This window comes from Diceros bicornis, chromosome 11 (assembly GCF_020826845.1).
Source record: "Diceros bicornis minor isolate mBicDic1 chromosome 11, mDicBic1.mat.cur, whole genome shotgun sequence".
Taxonomy (NCBI): domain Eukaryota; kingdom Metazoa; phylum Chordata; class Mammalia; order Perissodactyla; family Rhinocerotidae; genus Diceros; species Diceros bicornis.
The window spans coordinates 13,210,069-13,225,140 of record NC_080750.1 but is presented as its reverse complement, the minus strand read 5'-3'; the positions used below and the strand labels follow the sequence as shown (position 1 = coordinate 13,225,140).

General features: G+C 38.3%; 1 protein-coding gene across 3 annotated transcripts in view; it reads left to right on the top strand.

Annotated features, from left to right (window-relative positions):
• Positions 1–15,072, top strand: part of PDE5A (phosphodiesterase 5A) — a 131,802-nt gene that overhangs the window by 16,205 nt on the left and 100,525 nt on the right. For all 3 annotated transcript variants that reach the window (XM_058549977.1, XM_058549979.1, XM_058549978.1), the window contains exon 2: positions 4,824–5,412. In XM_058549977.1, the coding sequence (XP_058405960.1) occupies positions 4,824–5,412 (589 nt within the window). The remainder of the gene's footprint in view (positions 1–4,823; positions 5,413–15,072) is intronic.

Genomic DNA, 15,072 nt, shown 5'->3' with positions numbered 1-15,072 from the left:
TGAAAGTAAATTTATTTTAGATTTCATAAAACTTAGATTATAATAAACTCCATGCGAATTTTTAGAATAAACAATTGATTTTCTGACAAAACTATATCATAAACAATGGTATATGTTTATGGTGTATAAATACATGTACCTCATGTTTGACTTTTGCAGCAGGATCATAGAGAGTCTTTTTTTTTTCCCAAAAATAGTTTTTTTGAATTAGTATTTGAAAACTTCATCAGTTTTTCCAAGGGCCTTTTAAAATCTAGAATGTAATTATTTGAACAGAACTCTCTTTTCGAGTATCTGTTATGTCATTATCCCTGTTGATTCTTTCTTCAGTTGTTAGCTGGTCTTTAATTGGGCATAACCCTTATTTGTCAGAGGCTTTGTGTAATATTAGAATGCTTCTCCAACATCACTTTTGTATACTTCTGGAAATTCTCTATCTTATATAAGAATTTTAATTTCGAGCCAGCCCTGATGGCCTAGTGGTTAAAGTTTGGCATGCACTGCTTTGGCGGCCCAGGTTCAGTTCCCGGGCACAGAACCATGCCACTCATCTGTCATTAGCCATGTTGTGGCAGCAGCTCACATAGAAGGACTAGAAGGACTTAAAACTAGAATATACAACTATTTACTAGGGCTTTGGGGAGAAAAAAAAAAGAGGAAGATTGGCAACAGATGTTAGTTCAGGGTGAATCTTTCCCAGCAAAAAAAAAAAAAAGAATTTCAATTTGCAGGTGATTTGTACTTGTATAGAGACTGGAGTGTTAAAAACTCACCGGGAGAGGAGAGAAGTTACTCTTAGGAGAGGCCCACTTCATACAGCCACATAGGTCACGCACTACAACACTTCAAGGGATGCATGAGGGAGAGAGGTGTGAGAGATGATTTAATTTTATTTGTGGTTGATTCATAAGTGATTGTTTTGATGTTATGATAACATATGTTTTCCTACACAAGCATATAACCACAGGGACTCAGATAATCAATAATGTGGTCATGAGAAACGCCTTCCCTCCATGACTAGTAGTTAATAAAAGTTGTTGACTGAATGACTGAATATCATTCTAGATATTCAGTCTAGATCTGCTTTACCTGGGTCATTTAATACTGAGGTCATCTCTCCAAGAAAATATCTAGAGATAAATCACTTGTAAGACAATTAAATATAGTAATAAAAAACACATGAAGAATTGTTGAGCACTGGCTCTAAGACATATACCTGGCACTGCAGGATATACGAGGATAAATTAGCCGTGATCAGTTATGAAGCTTACATCAGAGGGATGATGAACATTAATAGCTAAAACACAGTGTTGATTTTCCGTAACGAATATACCAGCATTCAGACATTCAAAAGACCGTTGTCCCTTTTGATACAGTTAATTTAGAGCCTTCATTTATTTATTCACTCACTTCACTCAAGAAGTATTTATTGAGGACATATTACGTGACAGGCATTTGCTGTGTGACGGGATGCAGTAGTGAACAAGGCAGACAAGTAGCTCTGATGAAATTTATATCTGGTCAGGGGAGACAGACAATAAGCCAACAGATTAATGAACAAGAGAAGTATCTGATAGTGAGAATTCAGAGTGTGGGGCGAGAACACAATGTGTCGGAGGCCCCTTTAGGTGAAGTGATCAGGGAAGAGCTGTCTGAACGGGGGTTGAGGAAGCTGTGATCAGCCAGGTGCAGGTGGGGGGAGAGCATTGCAGACTGGGGGCAGTTGGAGTTTGGGGTGCTTGACAAGCACCAAGGAGGCCAGGGTGGGCAAGAGGAGCTGTGGTAGGGGTTTCAAAGAGTTTGGGTTTTATCCTCAGTTCAATGAGAAGCCAAGTTGGGTAGTTAAGATGTTAAGATTTACTTTGTTAAAAGATCTGCTGTCTGGAGAATGGATTGAAAGGAGCAAGTATAATATCAGAGAGACCAGTTAGGGCTGCGGCCATAGTCCAGGGGGGATATGGTGGGGCTTGGACCAGAGTGGTAGTAGAGGAGTTAGGAATGAACAGGTTGGGAAAGAAGGTTTTGGGAGTCAAGTTGATGGGACTTGGATTGGACGTGAGAAATTAAGGAAACAGAAATTTAAAGTAATTCCTAGATGTCTGGTTTGAGTAACTGGGGAGGTGATGGTGCTATTTATTGATGTGAGGAAAACTGGCAGGGAATGAGATGGGAGCAAGATGACATTAGGAAGGGCATTAGGAATTCTGTTTCCCCCATTTTCACTTGTCCGTTTAGACATCCACATGCAGTTGTCAAGTAGGTGATTTGATTAAAAAATTAAAAAGTTGATCACCAGGGGCCACCCCCATGGCCTAGGGTTAAGTTTGGTGTGCTCCGCTTCAGCGGCCCGGGTTTGGTACCCGGGCGTGGACCTACACCACTCGTCAGCAGCCATGCTGTGGTGGTGACCCACATATGAAACAGAGGAAGATGGGCACAGCTGTTAGGTCAGGGTGAATCTTTCTCAAGCAAAAAGAGGCAGATTGGCAACGGATATTAGCTCGGGGCCAGTCTCCCTCACCAAAAAAAAAAAAAAAGTTGATCACCATTTTCCAGTGAGAAGATAAGAAATAAGTTGGGGCTAAGTTTTAGGTTTGTAGCTGAAATAATTAAAATGCCTATTTTTATATTGATTTAACAATATAAGTTACATGTACATATTTTAAAATCCTCGTAAGATGTGTTAATTTACACGTACTGCTTTCTTCCTATCTTACATTTTACAAAACAATTTTATTCAAAAGCCTCCTGTATGTTTTTGACAGCTTCACATGTATTTTGACGTCAGTGTCTTTGGTACTACTACTGCAATTTTGGGGGGTTAGTTATATAAGCATTCCCCGGAGTACATCACCTTCATTTCTATCTAAGTTTTTAACATACAGCATTGTTTTAAGCAGTGTTTGTTGCTGTCATTGGAAAGTTTGTCCTAAGCCACAGCATGTATTTATAAAACATTAGGACAGTTATATTTTTAAAAGCTCTGTGCCGTAGGTGCATATACTTGTGATCTGTACTATATACCTACCTACTACATTACTTTTAAAAGAGGTCTTTAAAGAGCTTTTATAACTGTATCCAACACTGAAATTATTAAGTCATCTGGATAATATCTGTTATTTTTTCCCCATTTCATTCTAGACTGGCACCATTTCAGAATAATATATATTTACCAAACAATACAGTGTTGTTCAAAATAAAATAATTAAGGGAACATCCCATAAATGAAAGACTTAGAAGAGACTCAGAAATAAGACAACCTCTTCTTTTTATCTCAGCTTTCTTCTTTTTTCACTTAATAAATCTGGAGATTGTTCATATCAGTACATATGACCATCTTTTAGTGTCTGCCTAGTGGTCTGTAGTATAAATGTGTCATGATGCATTAGCTAGCCTCCCAGGGGTGGTGTTAGGTTGCTTGTCACCTTTGCTAAATGAACAGTCCTGCAATAAATACCCTGGTACTTCCTTTGCCACACGTGTAAAATCTCTGGAACAGAGGATAAGTGCATTTAAAAATGTATTAGCTATTGCCTATTTGTCCTCCAAAGAGGTGAAACCAATATTTAGTACAGCCACAAAGATTGGAGAGTGTCTATATCCCAACACTCTCCAAAATAGTACATTGTCAAACTTTTTTTATCCTGCTATTTGGTGAAAATAATCCATATGTTATTGTAGAGTGGAGACTGCATTGCTCTTACTATAGGCAAATTCTTTTAAATATCCTCAATGGTAGCAAGTTTTTATCTTTTGAAGGTAAATTTGAGTTTTGGAAAAAGTAAAGTCTTATGCATAAGATAGATATTAAGTTAGCTGTTACTCTAGGTTTCTTTGGTCTTTGTTTTATTTTTTTTGTTTTAAGAGGAAGACCAAAAACAAGATCTAACTTTTAGATAAAACTAATGTTCTTACTTGGCTTATGATTTTCTTAGAAGTTAGTTTCAAAAGAAGCGTTCCAAAAATGTCCAAAGTAATGGCAGTATCAATTGATCTAAGATTACAGCTTTCCAAAGGGAATTGTTTGAAATGAATAATCATTTGGATGTGTATGATCTGGTATGTTTGTTTGAAAAAATCACTCTCTGTGAAGCCTTTAGCTCAAATAGATTTCTTTCACAGGAGAGTACATTAAAAACATAAATAATTTAAATTTTCTTGGATTGAATTTTTAAAATTAGGTATTGCCTACTTTTTAATTTTCTTCCTTTATGCCAGGAGTAGATAATCTAGAAGAAATTTTTACCACTGAACAAGCATATTTAGGATAATATTTACAGAAGTCTACAGTCTTTCTATATACCAGATAAAATTGTTTATATTTCCCATTTCCCCTTCTAAATCTAATCTATATATAACAATATAGACAAAACTATCTAAAATTAAGCATATTAGCTAGCCAAATTTAGATAAATATTTGTCTTTAACTTTCAAATATTTAGCTTCAGAACAAGTTGTATGTTTTAAACAGCAGATTAATTTCCATATTTATGTTTTCTTAAGACTATTGTCAAATTTAGTGTCTTTTACTTTAATACAAACTGATTTTGAGGAAAGCAGACTTGATGCTTGATGTGTTGTAAATCAGATATCTGAAAATATACATATATAGGCATCATACTTTATTAAAATTATTCATTGGCACAATTGTCCTCTTTAGTTTTTCAAAATAAAACTGTCTTAAATAAAGCATCTTGTTTATATTTTCTATGACAATTCGAATTATTATCTGATCAGTTTACCATGAGAGAATTTTTAGCAGCTTTCAGGGTAGCACCTTTCCATCTTAAATATTTAATGTGTCTGCATGTTCTGTTCTGCAGAGAAATGGTCAATGCATGGTTTGCTGAGAGAGTTCACACCATCCCTGTCTGCAAGGAAGGCGTCAGAGGCCACCCGGAATCCTGCTCTTGCCCCTTGCCGCAGACTCCCCGTGCGGATAGCAGCGTCCCTGGAACTCCAACCAGGAAAATCTCTGCCTCCGAATTTGACCGGCCTCTTAGACCCATTGTTGTCAAGGATTCTGAGGGAACTGTGAGCTTCCTCTCTGACTCAGAAAAGAAGGAACAGATGCCTCTAACCTCCCCAAGGTTTGATAATGATGAAGGGGACCAGTGCTCAAGACTCTTGGAATTAGTGAAAGATATTTCTAGTCATTTGGATGTCACAGCCTTATGTCACAAAATTTTCTTGCACATCCATGGACTCATCTCCGCTGACCGCTATTCCCTGTTCCTCGTCTGTGAGGACAGCTCCAACGACAAGTTTCTTATCAGCCGCCTCTTTGATGTTGCAGAAGGTTCAACACTGGAAGAAGCTTCCAATAACTGTATCCGCTTAGAATGGAACAAAGGCATTGTGGGACACGTGGCAGCGCTTGGTGAGCCTTTGAACATCAAAGATGCGTATGAGGTAAACAGGGAGCCATTGGAACCGTGGAGGTGGGTTGGGAAGGGGGACATGGGTGGGCACTGGACAGCTACTGCGAATGGTGGAGATATTCAAAACTGAGATGTACGCAGTAGGAGAACTGGGAGGTAATAATTTCCGTACTTATTTAAAACTGGAATGTATGGTAAGAGCTTTCCCTTCTTCTAAATTTTTTTCACTGGGGTTGAGTCAAGAATATGAACCTGAGTGAGACAAGTCTTGTCTTGTTTTTCTCCTTAATGATAATTTAACATAGCTCATCTCATAGTTGTATTCTCTCATCTTTTTGCCTCATCACTATACATATCCCTATCTGTTATTTGTATGTGAACTTTTGAGGATTTTACTGAGATTCCAAAATGATAGGTCCAAAAATTGTCAAAAAACCAAACCCTTAGTCTTTTTTTATTCATTCATTCAATTGATCATATTCATTCATGAGAAGTCCCATTGACAGTAAAGTCTGATTTCCTTTCTTTCCATCCTTTCTTCCTTTTGTTTTATTAAACAAATACATTTATGGATGTCTTAAAAAAAAATGGAAATTTTTGCTCTAAAATATTTCAGTGGAAGGATTTGATATTCCACTTTTGCTACAGTTTTGTACAGGTCTTTAATTATGGATTGAAAGATAATACTATATGATTCTTCAAATTTCCTATTTAAAATGATCTTTTTTATTAATAGAATTATGGGTTTTAAACAAAGCATCTTAATTGAGTGACACTTTGTATGTTTATGAAATATTTTCCAGCACCTTGAAAGAACAATTGTTCTACCTCCCTACCATGCAGTACCCTGTACAGGTTCCAGGATAATCCCAGCTTGAGGCTCCTCTATGTAATTCGTGGGGTCATTGCTGTTTTGTTCACCCCTGTTCACTGGTGCCTAATATGGTGCCTGGAGTATAGTCAAGTCTTAATAAATATTGATTCAGTGAAAATTATAGTAGATGAGATAGATAAGGAGAATAGAAAGCAGAGTGTAATAGATGCCAAGGAAAATGTAGTAGGGCCAGGGAAGCAGGAGATGACGTCTAGTTGGGGAGATGGAGAAAGGTTTCTTTGAGGAAGCAGTGCTGATAATGGACCCTAAAAAATAGGTAAGATTTGAATAGATTGAGTTGCGTGCATGGTGAGATCCAGATGTGAAGAGAAGTTTGAAGAGATGAGGAAGTTGGACCATGTGGCAGTTGTGTGGAAAGGGTATAGTCAGTATGGACGTCGAGGAGCTGTGGGAGCAGAGCCTGATTACTGGGGTCTTGAATGCCAGGCGAAGAGTGTGTCTGTGGTCCAGAGCCATGAGGAATAATGGAAGATGGTTTGAAAGGGGGACTGGTATGATTCTGACTGTGCTTTAGACAGATGAATTTGATGGTGGTCATAAAATGAATTAGAGGGAAAAATACTGGAGGCTGGGAGGATAGATTATTGTAATAGTATGAGGAAGTGAGGACCTGAAGCAGGGCACTAGCCTTCAAGATCAAAAAGAGGGAATGGACTTCAAATGAAGAAGTAGAATGTGCTGGACTTGGCAGCTAAATAGGAGATGGAAGTGAGGGGGAGAAAGAGGAGTCAGAGATGACTCAGCTTTCAAGTTGGGTGAATAAATAATGGTAACTGCTGAGGAACACCCAGGGCAGGGATTTGGGGAGAGAAGTGATAGTTCAGGAAGGTTAAATCCTGAGATATATTTCAGAATCCATTCTGTACAAGCAATTTATTCAATTTTGGTTCTCCATGGAGCTGTCTCCATGACCTCTTTGAGCTCTGTAGTAACGTCACACCATAGCCAGCTCCAAGAGGGGTATTAAGGACACAGCTGAAAGACTGCTGCCAAATTTGCAGAATTCCCTTCCTGTCTTAGGTGACAGCTGGGTTTCCGCTCTTCAATGGCACTATAGTCTCAAGTACAGTAGGACCGTAAATATGCTTCAGCTTTGCTGAGAAAGCCTTCATTTGTCCTCGTGTTCCTGTTTTTCCAGCCCTGAGAATTTCTTCCCTTACACGCATTTTATTTCATCTGCAACCATCTTTAAAGTTTTGACAATGTAATTTTTGTTTTGCATTTAGTAATGATTTAATTCTGCTGCTGCTGTCTAAAAGAGGCCCCGTGTCCTTGATTTGTGACACTCCCAGAGTGAAGCCTCTTAGCCTGCGGGTTCCTCATGTTGCCACTTCACTCTTGGCACCCTGATCTGTGTTTATAGTGGCCTTGCAGAAGTTATTTGTGTCCCAGGAATTTCAATAGAACTTGTGGGGTTGATCTGTGACATATAATTTACATTGGTATTAACAGTGGAAGTCGGTGGCTAACAGATAATTCATTACTTAGCCCCACCCATAATTTGAATAATCAAAATACTGTCGCATAGCCTTTTGTGAAAGTAGTCAGAATATGAAAATACATTCTAGTGTTTTCTGAGTCCTCACTCTTTAAACATGCATCTGTAAAAATAATACTCTATAGCAGTATTTCTTAAGCTTATTTGACCACAGAACACTTTAAAAGTTGTACTGTAACAGGGGAAAACCACAAGGTGGCCATGAAATATAATAGTGCTCAGACTGACGCTAAGAATAAAAAAATGGTGTCATAGATAAATTTGTTGTAAGAAGTGGTCAACATTTGATTCACTGTTTAAAACTTTGTAACAGAATGATATAAATTATCAGAATTCAACTATTTTATTACTAATAAAATTAGACATTCATATATTTAAAATATAAGACAAGTTCTACAACTTAGACCAGTAATTCTCAATTAGACCACAAATACCAATGAAAGGGTTAGTAAATGCTGCCTATATATTGATGTTGTCACACATCATCTCCTGCATCAGTCCATCATTTATGCAATTTTCTTGAATGTGGCACAACATTTATGAATAATAAGATATTAACACATAATAATCAGAACAACTATATAAATGTGTTTGGTGTTTTCCTTTATACAGTCATGCATCTCCTAACGGCGGGGATACGCTCTGAGAAATGCATTGTTAGGCAATTTCGTTGTTGTACGAACATCACAGAGTGTACTTACACAAACCTAGACGGTATAGCCTACTACACACCTAGGCTATATGGTACTAATCTTATGGGACCGCCAATGGATATGCTGTCTGTTGGTAACTGAAATGTTGTTCTGCGGTGCATAACTGTGTATGAAAACAGGTATCATCCAATATCTAGATTAGATTGTGTATTAGTCAGGGTTCTTCAGAGAAACAGAACCAATAGAATATATATATAGAGATATAAAAAGAGATTTATTATAGGAATTAGCTCACTTGGTTATGGAGGCCTAGAACGTCCATGATCTGCCTGCCTTCTGCAAGCTGGAGAACCAGGAAAGCTAGTGGTGTAATTCAGAGTCTGAAGGCCAGAGAATCAAGGGGCCACTGGTGTAAGTCTGGTCTGGGTTTGAATCTGAAAGCGCCCCCACCCCCCCACCCCACCCCGCCTGAGAACTAGGAGCTCCGATAGAGGGCAGGAGGGCAGGAGAAGATGGCTGTCACAGCTCAAGCAGAGAGAGCGAATCTGCCCTTCCTCTGCCTTTTTGGTCTGGTCAGGCCCTCAACGGGTTGGATGATGCCCACCTACAATGGTGAAGATCTTCTTTATTCAGTCTGCTGATTCAAATGCTAATCTCTTGCGGAGACATCCTTACAGGCACACCTTGTAATAAAGTTTTCCAGCTAATTGGGCATCCTTTAGCTTAGTCAAGTTGACATATAAAATTAACCATCACAAATTGCCTTGAACCCCTAGTTCCATGTCCTTAAGCCTCCCTAAGATTTCCTATGTCAAAGGTTTTACATTGTCACAACACCCCACTTTTTCCCAAGTCAACTGGAATGCAAAACTTGGACTCTTCTGTTTCCACAGGACAGCCACTCCCATGTATGTCATGATTTCTAGAGAGAAGGCTTGGAGGGTCTTAGGGAAGGGTCACATGGCCACTCATGTGGCCTCTACCACGTAGCTGCTATTCCTCCCATCCCTACTTCATTCCTTCTTTGTCATTCTTTCTCCAGATAAATGAATCTTCACCATCTCTCACCCTGCACGTCTCACTTTCTACTTCAAGTATTTATCAAGATATTTTTCTAAAGAAATATGAGCTCTCTCAAATGAATTTCTGATGAATAAAATTATTTCCAAAATGAATTTTAGAAGAAAGAACACTAACACCTGTTTTAATTTTGATAAATCTACTAATATGTCATGGCATCTTTGTGCCCTAGGGAACACAGTTTGGGAACTGCTATATATGTCTTTATTCACTGTTCTAATAATCTTTAGGCATTGTCTTAAAAATGCTACTCTGTGAAAGAAAACCAGCCTATAATTTGGCAAGTCTACTATGTTGTTTCCTTTTTTTTGTTTTTTGTATTTTTATTTTTACATAATTGCAAACTTGCAGAAAAGTTGCAAGACCCGTATAAACAACTTCCATATACCCTTTATCCATATTCTGCAGTTATGTTTTACCCCATTTGCTTTACCATTTTCTCTCTTTTTCTATATATAATGCATATAAGTAATACTACATATTTCTTATCAACCATCTAATAAGTTAGAGACGTTTTAACTAAATATTTCACTGTATATTTTCTAACAAGAATATTCTCTTACACCATTGTAATACTTTTACCAAATCAGAATTTTTTTTTTTGCTGGGAAAGATTCACCCCAAATCAGGAAATTTTATGGTACAATACCAGTATCTAACAGTCTATAGTCAGGTTTGGTCAATTGTCCCATTAATGTCCTTGTATAGTTATTTTTCCCCTCCAATCAAAGATCTAATCTAGGATTACATATTGTACATATTTGTCATGTCTCTTTAGTCCCCTTTAAGTCTAGAACAGTTTGTCAGTGTTCCTTTATCTTTCTTGACATGTATTTTGGAAGAATACAGACAAGTTATTTTGTAGACTAGACTATCTTTCCTGAATAGATTAAACTTAGGCACTTTTGGCAGGAATACCACAGGTGTTGATGTTATGACCTTGTTTGGTTTTCCAAACAACAATTAATTCTTCCCTCCTACACCAGCTGGGGGTCCTGCAATCCACTTCAGTTCTGACAATAAATACCTGGAGTTAGACTCCACAGGTTAGGGACTCAGGCCCACAGGATTGTCCCCACTTCAGATGCCAGCCACAAATGAGGTCCCCAGGCTACCTATACCTATGCTCAGCTGACTACAGATTCAGGGGTTCCCCGCTCAGCTTCAGTCATTTGCTAGAATGACTCACAGAACTCAAGAAAGTGCTATCCTTACAATTACGGTTTTATTATAAAGGATACAATTCAGGAACAGCCAAATGGGAGAGATGCGTAGGGCAAGGAATGGGAATGTGGGGGACACAGAACTTCCATGCTCCCTGGGGAGCGTCATCCCAGCACAGATATCTTCACCAACCCGGACGCTCCCCCAAACCTCATTGTTCTGAGGTTTTTATTGAGATTTCATTATGTAGGCATGATTGATTAAATCATTGGCAATTTGTGATTGAACTCAATCTCCAGTGCTGGCTTCGCTCTGCCGAGGTCAGGGGTGGGGCTGAGAGTTCTAACCCTCTAATCAATTGGTTGGTTTTTCTGGTGGCCAGCCCCCATCCTAAAGCTATCTGGAGCCCTCTCCCCCATGAATCATCTAATTAGCATGAACTCAGGTGTGGTTGAAAGGGGCTTGTTATGAATATCAAAAGACTCTCCTATCACTTGGGAAATTTTAAGGGTTTTAGGAGCTCTGTGCCGGGAACCAGGGACAAAGACCAAATATATTTTTTATTATACCACAGACCTTCTCAGTGTACGTTATCAGGAAGCATGTGATGTTAGTTTACCCCAGTATCAATGATGTTAAATTTGATAACTTGGTTAAAGTGGTGTCCACTGGGTTTCTCCACTGTAAAGGTACAGTTTTCTCATTGTAATTATTAAGTAGCCAGCCCTGGAGGTCTAGTGGTTAAGATTCAGTGTTCTCACCACCCTAGCCTGCGTTTGTTTCCTTGTTAGGGAACCACACCACCCGTCTATGGTTTGTCATGCTGTGGCAGCTACAAGTTGCTGTGATGCAGAAAGCTGTGCCACCGATATTTCAAATACCAACTGGGTCACCCATGGTGGACAGGTTTCAGTGGAGCTTTCAGACTAAGACAGATTAGGAAGAAGGACCTGGCCACCCACTTCGAAAAAATTGGCCATGAAAACCCTATGAATAGCAGCAGAGCATTGTCTGATACAGCGCCATAAGGTGAGAGGATGGCGCAAAAAGACTGGTCAGGGTTCTGCCCTGCTGTCCACAGGGGCACTAGGAGTCGGAGAGACTTGATGGCACTAGCAACAACAAATTAATAAGTATCTTATGGGGAGATACTTTCATATTGTGTAAATATTCTTTTCCTCATCAACCTACATTTACCAGTTTTGGCATCCACTAATTTTCTAATGTCATCATACCTTCTATATTTATTAGTTGGCATTCTAATGTGAGGAAGAGTTTTGTCTTTTTTATTCATTCATCCATTCATTCATTCATTTATATCACTGAGGACTCTCATTTTCATTTTGTTTATGAGTTATGATCTGTTATTATCTTTATTTACTTGGATTCTCAAATTATATCAGATTTGCAGGCTCCCATGTCTTTGTGATATGTCCCCATCATTCTGCAATTTTCTTGCTTTCTGGTGGGGCTGGAAGTTCTAACTGGCTTAACAAGATGTTCCAGGTCATCTTATACGTTCCCTGCCCTAGCCCTAGAATGACTGTTTTTTCCAAGGAGCCTTGGTTCCAAGGAAGGGATGGTATTTAGAAACCAAGGTCTGGGCACCAGGTGTGCTCATTGCTTCTGATATGTACTCATTGCTAATGTGTTAGCAGACAGAGTTAGGGACAAAAACAAATATACACACATACTATGTTTTATTTATTTCTCTGTATATCTGCTTACTATATTAAAAACAATGAATTCTTACTGATACCTCCAATTTCAATCCACATCTCAAGGTATATTTTGTTTTTCTTCTACTTTTCTCTATTAGGTGTTTCCTTCTCCAAAAATGAAGAACCAGGCTTCCTTATTCTTTATATATTTAAGCATCTCCTCAAGCCAAGTTCTAACCTCTTTACTCCTTTTTGCAGGTTCCAGTATCTTTCCCTTCAGGCTGAAGAACTTACATTAGCACTTCTTCTAGTACAGGTCTGGTGCTGACAAATTCTCTCAGTTTTAGTTTATCTGAAAATGCCTTTATTTTACCTGTATTCTTAAAAGATATTTTCACTGGATAGACAATTCTCAGTTAATAGTAGTTTTCTTTCAACACTTTAAACGGGTTTTCCCACTTTTTTCTGGTCTTTGTTTTTCTCGTGAGAAGTAAGCCGTACTTGATATTTTCACCTTCTATGTTTCATGCTATATATCATTTTCACACCATGTGTATAAGTTTAAGGTTTTCACCAACTTTGAGAAATTTTTAGTTTAATTTTAAGTATTTTATTTTATTTTTTGTGTGTGTGAGGAAGATCGGCCCTGAACTAACATCTGCAAATCCTCCTCTTTTTGCTGAGGAAGACTGGCCCTGGGCTAACATCCACGCCCATCTTCCTCTACTTTATATGGGACACTGCCACAGCGTGGCCTGACAAGCAGTGTGTCGATGCGCACCCGGGATCCAAACCAGCGAACCCCGGGCCTCTGCAGCGGAGCTCGCACACTTAACCGCTTGCCCACCGGGCCGGCCCCTAAATATTTTATTTCTAATTGTATTTATTTAAATAAAAGTAAAATATTTAACTTTAAATATTTTCTGCTCCATTTTCTTTCTTCTTTTTGGGACTTCAATTATATATATTTTAGACCACTTGATATTGTCCCAGAAAACAGTGAGGCTCTGTTAACTTTTTACAGGTTTTTTCTTTTTCCTCTCACTTCTTCTGATTAGATACTTTCTGTTGATCTATCTTCAGGTTCACAGACCCTTTCTTCTTCTCTTTCTAATCTGCTGTTAAATCCCTCGATGAACTTTTCATTTTAAACATTGTACTTTTCAGTTCTAGAATTTCCATTTGGCTTTTTTTTCTTAATAGTTTTTTCTTTCTTTGCAGAGATTCCTATCAGTTCATTGTTACCATATTTTATTTTAAGTCCTTAAATACATTTATAATAGCTGCTTTTAAAATCTTTGTCTGTTAATTCTAACATCTGAATCATCTTGGGGTCATTTTCTGTTGACTACTTTTTCTCTTTATTATGGGTTGCAATTTCCTGTTTTTTCCCATGTGTTGTGATTTTTGATTGCATGCTGGACATTGTGGACGTTTCATTGCAGGGCTTTTGGATCATATCAGCTCTTTAAAATAGGGCTGACATTTGTTCTTGCAGGCAGTGAAATTACTGAGAGATCCTTTTGGTCCTGTTGGGCTTGGTATTATTATTTGTCAGGGTGGATCTATTTTAGTTTTGAATTGAATCTTAGGGAGTGGCCCCTGAATTTAGGGTGTGATCCTGACTGCTAAGGGGTGGCCTTTCTCTGTCTCAACTGAATGCCTGAGGTGCTCAGTGAGGTCTCTCCTCTGGCTGGGCTGGAACTCCAGTGTCTCTGACCATGTCCCCAGCTGGTGTCCCCATTCTGCTTTCAGCCTTCAACAGGTCATTTTTCCAAGTTCTCTTAGAGTCTTGCTCTGTACGTGTCTGAAGTGAATAGCCACTCAGTCTTCTGCCACTCCTCCTTTATACCCCCAACCCCCAACACAGCCTCTCTCATCAGGTACTTTGCCTTGCAGATTCCAGCCTTGCAAATTTAGAAGCTTTGAATTTCTTTCAGTTCCATTGGAAATTGTTGTTCCACTTGGGTACTACTGGCCTTCTCCCCAGCAGGAAATGCCCCCAGGAAGAAAGCCAGAGTATTGCATGGCAATTGTGTATTTCCCCTCTTCACTGCCTGTGGTTTAGTTGTCTCATATTATTTGGTCTAGTCTTATATTTTTTAGCAGGAGGGCAAGTCTGGTACCAGTTGCTTTATTATGGCAGTGGATATCCAAGGCTTGTGTTTTTTTATACTGTCATGTTCTTATAAACAGTGAAAGAAATAATCACAATAATACTAGTGTTTCATTTTTTTCTTTGGTGTTTCTTGGACCTAGGGGGGTTAGAAGTTCTCTCTGTGTATCACCTTTGCACTGAGTGCATTGTTAAAGGAAAATTCTTTGAGATGCCAAAGTACACCTAAAGTGAATTTGAAGCATACATTACTCCCACCTCCTTCAATGAAGAGTGACATCCAGGCTGCTGTTGATTTTAAACTTCTAGTATGCATAAAAATGCTGTGAAAGTCCTACTAATTTCAGTTTCTCAAACTCTATTGCTCTGATTAGATAGTTGGGTTTAATCTTCTTCTTTATAGATTGGTCTTGTTATTCAAATATTCATTAACAAAATAATTACTGAGGGTGCATTTTAATTCACATTTTGATTATTAGCTTGTAGAATAATTTACTCTATAAGTTAATAAATTTTTACTTTAATTCATTAATAATCAGTATCCTGTTGCTTTCTTCAGATACTTTGCAATACTAAAGTATGTTATTTAAGAACTATTTCTTAGAAACATTCAGCCAGGGTTTT